The sequence below is a fragment of the Tasmannia lanceolata genome, unplaced genomic scaffold (assembly GCF_043159265.1).
Source record: "Tasmannia lanceolata isolate RefF3 unplaced genomic scaffold, GAP_Taslan_0.1 ptg000019l, whole genome shotgun sequence".
NCBI classification, from domain to species: domain Eukaryota; kingdom Viridiplantae; phylum Streptophyta; class Magnoliopsida; order Canellales; family Winteraceae; genus Tasmannia; species Tasmannia lanceolata.
This window is the reverse complement of record NW_027518696.1, coordinates 20,791,429-20,804,213: the sequence shown is the minus strand read 5'-3', so window position 1 is coordinate 20,804,213 and position 12,785 is coordinate 20,791,429. Positions and strand designations below refer to the sequence as shown.

The following is a 12,785-nucleotide window of genomic DNA, read 5'->3' as shown; positions in this document are numbered from 1 at the left end:
TCTTTGCAAAAAAAACTATTTGGTCTTGTTCTTTAATGAAACTTTACAATTATGAATGGTTATTTGCAAAAGAAGCTGTTTAGGTCTTGTTCTTTATTGAAACTTGACAATGATGCTTATGGTGAGAATGCTATTGATACTTTTTCAGCCATTTTGAATTGTACTAAGTTCTTCTTCAGGTAGAACTAGATACTTTCGTGAATTATGGAATTGTACTAAGTTCTTCTTCAGGTAGAACTAGATACTTTAGTGTTTTACACAAATGATTGGATTCATTTTCATGAAATCCATATTTGGTAATTCACAGGGATTGGCGAAAAAGGAGGAGCTTGTCTTGATTTGGACTTTGATGAAGATGACTTACTTGATGAGTAAATCTTCTAAAGTCATAAAGACTGTATTTACATTTCAGTATGCATAGAGTTCACTTTTTGTGGAACTTTATTTTGGATCTCGATGAGAATCATACCTCATGAATGAATTCATCTAAGATCAGTGGGGTTCACTTATACGTGAAACTACCTTTTGGTTGAATTTAGCTTGTTGTATATTTAAAACTCTTGGTTTGTCATAAAATGATTCATGTTTTCTGTTGGATTACAGATCTTTTATGATATAGACCATATGGTGATGTGGATGATTCAATATTTTGTTTTGAACATTACACTATCTATCTATTGGATTGTGCTATATGTAGAACATAGGAGGAGATTGTTGGGTATATAATATAACCCATGTATGTTCTAATATAAGCCCAATAAGATAATGGACCGGTGTAGTGGGCATATTTGGGCTAGTGCCCACTAACCTATTAAAACCCTAGTGTATCTCTATATATAGGGGCTGGAGGCAACAAACTTGGTATTCCAAACTAGATACCTTGGGTGTAATGCTTTAAGCATCCTTGCTTAAACCCTAATTACTCTAACAGTTTCTACCCCCATATGTTATGGGGGTTTCCAACACCTTAGTGCAATCTTCTTCATTGTTGAATTTAAAGAGGAAGAAGCTGTTAGACAAAGCTATAAGATTGAAATCTCCCTTGAGTTTCCATTTCCGAGTTAAGTGGTCTTTTAGAGAGAGGTAGTATGGCCTTCTCCCCAGAAAGTACCCCAATAAGCAATAGCTCCACATGTCAGATGCTTTTTGAAGTCTGTCACTTCAAATAGAGCTCTTTTTGGACCATAATCCATATCTATAGGAGAGTGAAATTCGATTTTGGTTTCAATGGTTTGGGATTTCTGGGAGGTGAAGAGGGAGTTCCACAGAGGGTTTGGGTTTGGAATGATGGTGGGGTCTTAAAGATCTGGTTTTGGGGGGCTTGGGAGGGAAGGCCAGTTTTCTTCAGGAGGGCTGTTTTGCACTAGGATGGAGGGAGTTGTCTCTAATAGAGGTTGGAGGGTCACAGTTTAGGTAGAGGAGCTTGGGCCTGTAAAGGCAGTACACTAGAAAGGAGTGGTTGAGGGGGTGGTTTGGAGAGTAGAGTAGATCTTTTGAAAGGGGCGGGAAAGCTGGGCTTTTGATTTTCAGAAAAGAGCCATTTTTATCTTCAAAGACACTTTGCCGCCCACTTTGGAGCCCTGTCAAAATTTCAAAATTTCCCGCTCGAACCAACTTTTGGTTTGGCGGGGGTCCCGAGGAAGGGGGAGACCCAATACTGAGTTGAGTCAGCTGGGCCACAGAGGAAGGTTGAGTTGACCCGGTTTTTTGAATTATTGAGTTTGGTGAGTCATTACATTCCTAGTTTGGGTTTGGGTTTGGGTTTGGGTTTAGGATTCGGAGTTCCGATAGTTGCCATCACCAGCAAGAGTGATGATGGATGAAATTGCTAAGGGTTGTTGGAAGAGGAGTTTTTAAGTATTGCCCTGAGTCAGAGTCCAAAGGAAGAAAGGGTCTTTGGTAGGGGTGGAATATTTCAGGCTTTTTCTTTTGGACGATGGATTTGTTGGATTGGGGAGGTTTTTCAAAGATTTTGTGTGTGCGAGTTCCCCTCTTGTAGTGTGTAGCAGGGGATGTATCAGGTGAAAGGTTTTGTAAAGCAGAGAGAGAAAGCATGGAAGAGGAGTTGGATGGAAAGCTATCCAGATGCCAGGTTTCTTTTGGCCAATACTCTTTGAGTGTCTCCCAGGGAGTTTGATTTTGGGGGGATAAAGATTTTTCCCCCGGGTACAGAAGAGGTTGGGATTGAGGGGGGAGGGTTCCATAGGGGTTTTTCAAGTGTTGAAAGAAGCTAGGAGATGGTTCAGATTGTATCGGTCATCCCCCATGTTCCTTCGAGGGGGGAATCAGGGATTGCGGTGAAGGTTTTCCGGGGTCAGGAGGTAAAGCTTCCATGGTTTTCTTTCTTTCCTGGTCGAGAAGGAGAGCTTGCATCAGTACCTTCTCCAAAGTAACTCTTGGAAGAAGCTTATGAGCTTGGTATTTGTTTTGGTTGAGGAAGTCTGATCTCTGCTCTTCTCTTTGGAGTTTGGCGCTCTTGTTTTGCTTCTAGAGATTCCTACGCTCTATTGTTCTTCACCATCTGAGCATGGTGGAACCAAATGACCAAAATACCCTCAACTCACTTAGTCACGCAAAGAGAGCCTTTTATATCACTCGTTTTTCCAAAACCTAAACTACTGCTTTCTATTTTATTTTTTTTGTTGGTTTCACCGAACCCCGTTACTTGGGAATCAAGGTAACTTTCCCAACACCTTTCTATGGATGGGACTTCATTGGACAATTTTAACCCCATCAATTTGTTGAGGACGAAGAAATAATGGTGATTGTGGCCTTTTTATTTTATTTTCTCACGTCCACTTATTGGCTACAAATTAAAGAGTTGTACTTTTTTCAAGCTCATTCATCCCATTAGAGAGGAACTGATACCTGCGTATTTTTTGGTAGGTAAACTAGGATTGAACACCCCACCCACCTCTAGGTCAAAGAACAGAGCCTTAACAATTGAGCTAGAGGCTCTATCTCTCGTTGCCATAGACATTACTTACATTCATTTGCACTTTTTTAATTAGCTTTTAAGCGGATGTTGTGATACTCAAGATGCTATCAACATCCAATAGGAAAAATGTAAGTGGCCAGTGTCATTATCAAAATATGGTTGCGTGGATATCTTTTCCCTACAAAAGTCCATTAATTAACTCTATTGTTTTATCTATTTCTAAGCTATTGGTAATAAGTAAAATTTAGTTCTATCACGTACTACATAAAATAACTCTTCAATGGATTGTACGTGTGGAGGACCCACATGTACAGTGTATGAGCTTGCATGTACGATACACTAAGCTTATGGTCCATCTTTTTTTGATGGGTAAGTAATGGAAATCATTATAAATAAAAAATAAAAAAATAGGGAACTAATAAATTCACCCCTGAAAATTTTCTCATTCGGCCTATTTATTTAATTTTTTTTTATCCTACTTTACTTTTTTTTTTCTTTTTTTTTTTTTTGTTTTTGTAGGTAAGCTGGGTTAGGCAGGACCTCTACCAGATATAATGAAAAAAGAAAGGATTACAAATTCAAGAGGGCTTAAAGGCCAAGCAAAGAGGAACAGGCACCCCAAGGCATCGAAGGAAAAGAGAAAGGGCTTTTAAAGAAGCATTAAACATGGAAAATTAAATTACAATCTAAAATAAGGAGCTCCAACATTAATAATAGTTCTTTCTCTTATTTTTCTAAAACAAAATAACCAACGTGCCCTTTCGTTTGTTTCGAGCTTCCTAAAAAAAAGCATGTATTTATTTCTTTTTCTAGTTCATTTGTTTTTGTCTTTATGTAGGAATTGAATTCAGAGTCCATAAAAGTTACAAAGTGTATGTAATGAAATTTAAAATAGGACCCATTAGAAAACAAGAAAGTTAACGTTATGATTTGGGCGTTGTTAAAGTCGAACAATCCCATAATGACTCTAAAATTGTTGAGCATTGGCAAAATTGTCAATGAGGGATAACAAAATACGAGAATTGCCAACGGGGGACACACTTTCGAACAGAGCAGTGGTAATGAGAGAGACCAAAATAGAGCGGTGGTGACCAGCATAGGAGAGAAGAAGAAGAAAATAGAGGATGGGGACCGAGTTGCTGAGATAAGTAAGAAAAAATGTAAAACAAAATGAAGAAGTAAAAGGTGAAATGGGCAAAACATTATTTTGTCGCATACATGCCAATCTGGTGATTTGATTTGAAAGTACCACCTATTTGTCACCTGCATTTTGTAATTATCTCATCTTTTTCCTCAATATCAATACTGCTCAATGAATAAGCAAATTAAGGTTGTTTAATTATCAATGGCTAATTTCTAATGTTCAATAAGAGGAATAATAAACTCAAAGGTGCCATTGCATAAATAAGATAAAAGGGCGCCCCCATTGGTTGAAAGTCACCAAAGTGCATGTATGCACTTTGGTGACTTTCAACCAATGGGGGCGCCCCTTTCATCATATTTATGCGAGAACGGCCTTGAGTTTAGCATTCAAGTCTATCTATTGCGAACAGCACGGTTGTTCGTATTTCATTTTCTTCTTCACCCTTCTTACAAAGCACTCACTGAGTTACTGAAGAGACTCTCTCTCGCCAAGTTCTGATTCCTCTCCGACTCATTCCTCGTTTAATAAATAACCATTCTTATGTCGAATAGAGTTGGCTGTTATCCAATTGAAATGTATATATGTTGGAAAATAATTTTTTGATAATATGTCATTAATCCCAGTATTCTTTATATTGATCTTCCTTTTCTTTGTGATGGTCTCGGACGAATCTCACTAGAATGCTTTTTAATCCCAGCCCTTCGCAAAGAAGCTGAGGCTGCTACTTTGTGGACCCACTTGGTCACTACAGAGGTTAACCATGCCTGCCCTTTATGTCTTTCCTAGGTATTCATTATAGAGAAATTACACCGTGCCCTCAAGTGTAGATGTTACGATAAAAGTACCGCCCTTGATATTTGATCCAACAACACTCTTAAAAAGTGGTCTGCTATTTGTTCAAATGTCAACGGTGGTACCGCCCCACACTAGACTTCACGGCCAGGCACCTTATAAATCTCTCCTTTATATCCTTTCGGATGCTAGTATAGAGAAGTATAATACATGTACAGAGATAAAGATAGTGAAGATAGGGTTTGAGCTAGGGATTTCCTTGGAGAGAAGACCATGGCCAAAAAATCTAGTGGTTAGGTTTTTCTTTTTCTCCAAGACTGCCTGCGAGCCATCATAGTCTTTCCATAGCAAAGGTTAAATGTGGGTAGCCAGGCCTTGGCATTTTCCTCAACCTCTTTGTCTCTTTGTCTTTACTCTCCGGATAAGCACAAATGTATGGTCTTGCCTTTGAATATAAAACAAAGCAAGAGGTTTGGAGGCATTCCAAGAGGCTTCCTTGCAATCTCCCACAAACCCTCAAAAACAAACAAAACAAAGGTGTTTGTTTTGTTTTGTTAGGGCATGTTTGGATGAGAGTGTAGAAGGGGAATATCAAGGGACCACACTTTTATATTCTCCTCTCTCCAAATAAAGACAAAGTGAAGAAAAAGAGGAGTGTGAAGGCGCCCTCTCACACAAATTCCATATTCCTCTGCTCTGCAAACCACACCAAATCGATCACGACAAAACCCTCATCTCTCTTGTCGCCAACACACAACAAAAGACTCCCTTTTCTTTCTTTGTTTGATGCCCCAAGTTTACTAAATTCCAAAAACCTTGATAGCTTTCCTCTTTATTTCTTTCTTCCCTTTTTGAAATCTCTGTTTTTCAGACCTCAAGGAAGAGAAGAAAACGAGGGTTTCTTTAGCCTTCTTTGCTCTCTGCCTTGGTTTGATTTTGGTAAGGTTTAGAACCCATTTGGGTTTTTATGTTTTTCCGTTTTATTGCCTTGCTTTAGATTCCCCTCTTCTTATTTCTCTGAAGCCTGTCTTTCCAGAAGAAAAGAAGTCTGGAAGGTTTGTTCTGATTCTGCTCTGTTTCTGCTTTGTTTTCTTTGAATTGTTAGAAACCCTAGTAGGAAAATAGGGTCTGTTCTCTTCTGGTTTTTCGAGAAATCGAAAACCCACTTGAGGTTTTTCCTTATACTGATTCCCTGCAAAATTTCTAGGTAATTGGCGGTTTTTTTTTTTACTCTTCTTTGCACTTCAGTTGATCATTCTGTGAAACATATACCCTTTTTTGTCCTTTCTGTGGGCTTGATTCCCATGAATTTTCTCTGGATTTGGCTTTTTCTTCAATGAATTCCTTCAAACCCTAAAAGAACAGCTCATTTTAAGTCTAATATCCGCGTGACCCTTTAGTGAAATTTTTGACTTGTATCAACTTTAGTGAAATTTCTCTGCTTATTTCTCTGCAACTTAGCTCAAACTTTACTGAAATTTCTATGCTTGCATTCCAACTATTTCTGTAGCTCTTTACTGGTAATTCTCGCCTCCATCTGTCTTCAAAACGGAGAAACAATTGCCCTCTCTAATGACAAAAATGGTTCAAGATGACGGATCTTCGTCTGTAACGTCATCGCCTTTACAGTTCTTTTCCTTAATGTCTATCTCTCCAAACCTAGGATCGCCATATCCATGGCTCCGCGAGCTAAAATCAGAAGAACGCGGGTTGTTCTTGATCCAACTCCTCCTTTCTTGTGCAAACCATGTAGCCGCAGGTAGCCTTGAAAACGCGAACCTCTGCTTAGAACAGATCTCTATCCTTGCCTCCTCAGAGGGTGATTCTATGCAGCGTATGTCAGCCTACTTCATGGAGGCCCTCGGCGAGCGGATCCTCAAATCCTTGCCTGGTCTCTACAAAGCCATCAATTCAACAAAGATTTCATTGGTTTCTGAACAAATTCTCATTCGCAAACTCTTCTTTGAGCTCTGCCCATTTCTTAAACTCGCGTTTGTGATCTCAAACCAAGCAATTTTAGAAGCCATTGAAGGGGAGAAGATGGTTCATATCATTGATCTCAATTCGGCTGAGCCCGCACAGTGGATTGCGCTACTCCAAGCCTTGAGTGCGCGACCGGAGGGTCCCCCCCATTTGAGAATTACAGGCATTCATGAACAAAAAGAAGTATTAGAACAAACTGCCCTTAAACTAACAGAGGAAGCTGAGAAACTAGATATCCCATTCCAATTCAATCCCATTGTTAGCAAATTAGAAAATCTAGGCCTAGAAAGTTTGCGGGTCAAGACCGGCGAAGCCCTAGCAATCAGTTCAGTCCTCCAACTACATACCCTTCTAGCTTCTGATGAGGATTCCCTGCGAAAAACACCACCATCCTCGAAGAATTCGAACTCAGTTCATTTGCAAAGAGTAGTCCTACAAATGAACCAAAGCACGTTAGGCGAATTGCTAGAGAAAGATGTGATCAATGGGCTAAGCCCAAGTCCCGATTCGACCTCTTCGGCCCCATTTTCAGCTAGGATGGAAGGTTTTCTTGCATCTTTATGGGGTCTTTCGCCGAAAATTATGGTGGTTGCTGAACAAGAATCGAATCACAACGGGGCGACATTGATGGAGAGGCTATTGGAAGCTCTGTATTTCTATGCGGCGTTGTTTGATTGCTTGGAATCGACTGTTTCGAGGACTTCGATTGATCGAATGAAGGTGGAGAAGATGTTGTTTGGCGAGGAGATAAAGAGTATTATAGCGTGTGAGGGAGCGGAGAGGAGGGAGAGGCATGAGAAGCTTGAGAAGTGGGTTCAGAGGTTGGATTTGGCTGGATTTGGAAGAATGCCTTTGAGTTATTATGGGCTTTTGCAGGGGAGGAGATTGTTGCAGAGTTATGGTTGTGAGGGGTATAAGATCAAGGAGGAGAATGGGTGTTTTGTAATATGTTGGCATGATAGAGCTTTGTTTTCTGTTTCTGCTTGGAGGTGTAGGAGGTATGACTGAATTGGATTTTAAGTTCTTTTTACTCTCATGTTTGTGTAAAAGATTTGAATTTTTGTTTATCTATAAATGCATTACATTTTTGGAAATATTGGAGGATTTTGTTCCACTGTTGCCTTTATCCTTCTCTAATCAATTGTTGAAGTCACTTTGTAATTCGCAAAAGCTATCATCAGCTGATTTCCACCTATTTTTGTTATTTCGACCCCTTCTCTTTATCTTTACCTAACGACAAAAAAAAAAGGTGTGGATGCAGCTAGTTTCAGGGGTTGGAAATGGCGTAAGGGAATCATATTTCCACCGCCTTTGTCAGTATCCGGACACTTTTGTTTGTCTTTTCCTGAGAATAAATAAAAAGACAAACGAAGGGAAATCATATTTCTAGTTTTTATAGGGCGATGATATTTTCACCCCCTTGCAGTATGCATTCGCCCCCTTATAACGTGATTTTGACATAAGTTGGCCACTGTTCATGTTATCAGGGGCGACTGCGTACTGCAGAGGGTGAAAATATCACCTCCCTTTTTATACTCTTTTTCTTTGTTTCCATCACCTCTGGTTCTTTTCCTAAAAGTCAGCACTACTGTATTTTGACTAGGGCACTCATCACTTTATTAAAAGTACGGTATGGACAGCACCATAGGATGATCCAAACCGTCCATTAGATGGGCCACAGCCTAACTAGGTGGTGCCCCAAAATCATTCCATAGATTGGATCATCCTATGGTGCGGTCCATACTGTACTTTTAATAAAGTGAGGAGTGCCCTCATCAAAATACAGTAGTGCTGATAACATTTCCATTTCCTAAAACGAAGTAATTATATTTTCACATTCTTTGCTGGCACTTACACCTGTTCTGCTTTAGATGACGAACATAGGAGAAAGTGTAGGGGTTCTAGGGACGGATCCACCTGTGTCTATGTCTGGGTCATTATTGGTTCGGATCCCTTATTGGTCACATCCTGTCAGGAGTATTTTTCTAAGCCTACTTTTAGTGTAGCCCAAATGTTCTATTTATAGAGTTTAGGTATAATTTTTTACCCCCATTAGTTGCTAGGACACCCCCAAAATGTGATATTTTGACTTGGCTTTTTGTTAATTAAGGTGGTCTAAGGTAAAAGCTTTAATGAAAAATTAACATAAACTATTCCCCCTTTGGTTACCCTAAGATACCCCCTCCTAGGTATTTTATACATGGTTTTGCCGACATAGGGGGGTCTCGAAAAGAAAATGGGCCAAAAATTAATGTGCGATAACTCACCCCCCTTTAAAGGTAGCTTACATCCAAAGCTAAGTTTTCTTAGTGTAATTAACTAAATCATCCCCCTTTCACTCTAGTGTAAAAGGTAGATTGATTAATGGCTAATACACTCCCCTATTGCACCACTTGCTCTAACTCAACTCGTCTTATTAGGTATTTTTGCTCGAATTTTTACAAATTTTGCAGGGACCTTCCTGGGACCTTAATCTACTAAGGAGAAATTTGGGGCTCTAGATCACATATTTAAAGGATTTTCTATCCTAACAATGTTAGTAGGGTTCGGTCAAAATGGGGTGTCTACAGATGCCCCTCTTTGGCAGAGCGTGCTTGTCACACGAATGTCAAAGCTGAACAGACAACACATTTTGATCGAAGCAAAGCAAATTTTTGGGTTCTTAGTTCTAAAAATAATATTCACAAGAGTAAAGCCACAAAATGACTCTTAACAAAACTTTAAACTGCAAGCAATAGGGAGATAACCTCTCACTGACTCTTAACGTGGTAACTATGACATCTCAAAGAGATAGCCTCTCTCTAACGCTCACAACTCAACTATCTAAACCAATCCACAAAGACTATTATTGAAGCAAGTAAACACAAAAACACAAACACACATTTTATTATTAAACCGAGGCTTTACCAAAGAAAACACAAAATAATCACTCAAAGAATACAAACCAAACAAGTACAAACCAAATCACTCAAACAAGCACAAACCAATCATTCAAAGAGTTTTTTTTTATGACGTTAATATTTTTCTAAAACAAATATAAACCCAAACACTCAAAAAGTTCTTTTTTTTATCATTACATTGAAAATTCACTAAAACAGGTACAACACCAAACACTCAAAGAATTTTTTTATATCATTGTTATATTGAAGCTTTGACAAAACAAGTCTAAACCGAAACACTCAAAGAATTTTTTTTATATCATTGTATTAGAACTTCACCTAAACAAATACAAAACCAAGCATTCAAAGAGTTTTTTTTATCCTTGTATGAAAACTAAACACTCAAAGAGTTTTATTTTATCCTTATATGAAAATCAAACACTCAAAGAGTTTTTTTTATAAGATGTTAAAACTTTTTCTAAAACAAATAAGGTGCTGCATAAACCAGCTTCAGGTAAATCTAGATTCGTATGGTTCCGAAAAAACTAGCTCCATATGAACCCTTTACAGATATACCAAAACAAACATAAAACCAAACACTCAAAGAGTTTTTTTTTATATAAATACCAAAACTTTCTCCAAAACAAATACGGTACCGCATAAACTAGCTCCATATATCGTATGGTTCTGCATAAACCAAATCCATAAGACCAAGCATAAAACCAAACACTCAAAGAGTTTATATATATATATATATGAGATAACCAAACTTTTTTCAAAACAAATATGGTGCCGCACAAACCAGCTCCATGTAATTCCATGTAAAATTCCATGTAAATCCAGATCCGTATGGTTCTGCGTAAACCCGATCCATATGAACAAGCATAAAATCAAATACTCAGAGAGTTATTTATTTTTATATGAGATAACCAAACTTTTTTCAAAACAAATATGGCGCCGCACAAACCAGCTCCATGCAAATCCAGATTCGTATGGTTCTGCATAAACCAGATATATATAAACAAGCATAAAACCAAATACTCAAAGAGTTTTTTTTTAATATATGAGATAACCAAACTTTTTCCAAAACAAATATTGCGCCGCACAAACCAGCTCCATGTAAATCCAGATTCGTATGATTCTGCATAAACCAGATCCATATGAACAAGCATAAAACCAAACACTCAAAAGAGTTTTTTTTAATATATGAGATAACCAAACTTTTTCCAAAACAAATATGGCGCCGCATAAACCAGCTCCATGTAAATCCATATTTGTATAATACCAGGGCGATAGCTATACAGACCATTGTTGAAAATCCATTTGTTTAGCTATCCGGGTAACTCTTACTCCTCTTTTTCAAGATAGCGAATCACCCCAGATTTATATGGTACCGCATAAACCAGCTCCATGTAAACCCAGATTCATATGATTATGCACAAACCAGTTTCATATGAAAATCTTCGCAGACATGCATGACTCCTAACCAGTTAGGTAGCGACACATTGCGGATCATCCTTGATTTATATGGTACCGCATAAACCAGCTCCATACAAGTACAAAACCAAACACTCAAAGAGTTTTTTTTTTATCGTTGTATGAAAAACTTCACCAAAACAAGTATAAAACCAAACACTCAAAGAATTTTTTTTTTTTTTTGAAATTTTACCAAAACACGTATAAACTAAACACTCAAAGAGTCCTTTTATTATTATATTAAGACTTCACCAAAACAAGTACAAATTAAATACTCAAAGAATTATTTTTTTTGAAAACTGAAGAAAAAGACCAAACCGCGCATCATGGACTCTAGTAATTTTCTACTTTATTGAAAACTTCTCAAAAACGATGGAAGAAGAAAAAACAAACTCCGAAGCACAGAACCGTCTGTTTCTATCCTTATTAAAAACTCAAAAGATGGAAAAAAGGCAAACTCCAAAGCACGGAGCTGTAAATTTCTATCCTTATTAAAAACTAAAACAGATGTAAGAAAACGAAACTCAAAAGCACGGAGCTGTCAATTTCTATCCTTATTAAAAACTCAAAAAAAATGGAAGAAAAGGCAAACTCCGAAGCACGGAGCTTTTAATTTCTATCATTATTAAAAACTTAAAAAGATGGAAGAAAAAGCAAACTCCGAAGCACGGAGCTGTCAATTTCTATCCTTATTAACAACTTCAAAACAACGGAAGAAAAGACCAGACTCCGAAGCACAGAGCTGACAATTTCTGTTCTTATTAAAAACTTTAAAGAAATGATTAAAAATTTGCCAACTTTGATTGGTTTCACTAATGGATTAGTTATCTCTTGTCAAGAGTAACTAAGAGTGCATGATCTTTGTTGAAAGCAAAACTTAAGTAAATTAATGAGATTTTTGGATATTGAATCTCTTTAACAGGTGAAAAGCATTTTGCTGAGGTTTGAAGATTGCAGGAGTAGACTCTAGACTCCGCTGGGAATTCGAAGTTTCTGAAACTTTGACTCCAAAAGAGAGAATTTGATCAAGGAATTAAACTCAAAGAGTGTGTCCAAGCTTCTCTGGTTTCTATTTGCTGAGAATAACTATCCCAGTTACCATTGTGTTTGATATCTTTTATGACGCAAGTCATAAAAGATGCTCCTAGTATGATGTGCTTCAATGACAAAGTCTTAAGAAAGCAAAACCAAGGTAAATAGGAAAAATTTGAGTTTACATGAGTTCTTTCTTTGGTATAGTGGTAAGACCATCTCCACAAAGGCTGAATCAGAGAATTCTTTCTTTCGCTCACTGCTTGAGGCTTTAATATTTCGTGCAGGTCTGAAAAGTAGGCCTCTTGCCCTTCTTTGATTCTTAGGGGTGTCAATGGATCCAGACGGTCCAATGGATCGTCCGAATAATGAACGAGATCTAAGCATATGAATAGGATCCATGGGCATATTTCGGATCATCAAATCTGGGATCTAAAATTTTTTGGATTGTGTATGGGCACGCCACAGATGCCCATTGGATAGTCACGATCCGAAATGGTTTACAAAAATACCCTCCAAATTTTGTTAATGTTAACCGTTC

At 37.9% G+C, this 12,785-nt stretch overlaps 1 protein-coding gene across 2 annotated transcripts; it reads left to right on the top strand.

Annotated features, from left to right (window-relative positions):
• The first annotated feature begins 5,563 nt into the window (after positions 1-5,563).
• Positions 5,564-7,989, top strand: SCL3 (scarecrow-like 3). Of its 2 annotated transcripts, none has more exons than XM_077362822.1 (2): positions 5,564-5,813; positions 6,385-7,989. In XM_077362822.1, exon 2 carries the CDS (start codon positions 6,447-6,449, stop codon positions 7,863-7,865), a length of 1,419 nt encoding a protein of 472 aa, XP_077218937.1. In that variant the 5' UTR covers positions 5,564-5,813; positions 6,385-6,446; the 3' UTR covers positions 7,866-7,989. The 2 variants fall into 2 exon arrangements, with proteins under 2 accessions (XP_077218937.1, XP_077218936.1); XM_077362821.1 differs by having other exon boundaries at positions 5,564-5,929.
• The last annotated feature ends 4,796 nt before the right edge of the window (positions 7,990-12,785 follow it).

What these genes read in the sequence shown, in the direction of transcription:
- SCL3 (XM_077362822.1), top strand. Translation starts at nt 6,447, where the DNA reads ATGACAAAAATGGTTCAAGATGACGGATCTTCGTCTGTAACGTCATCG.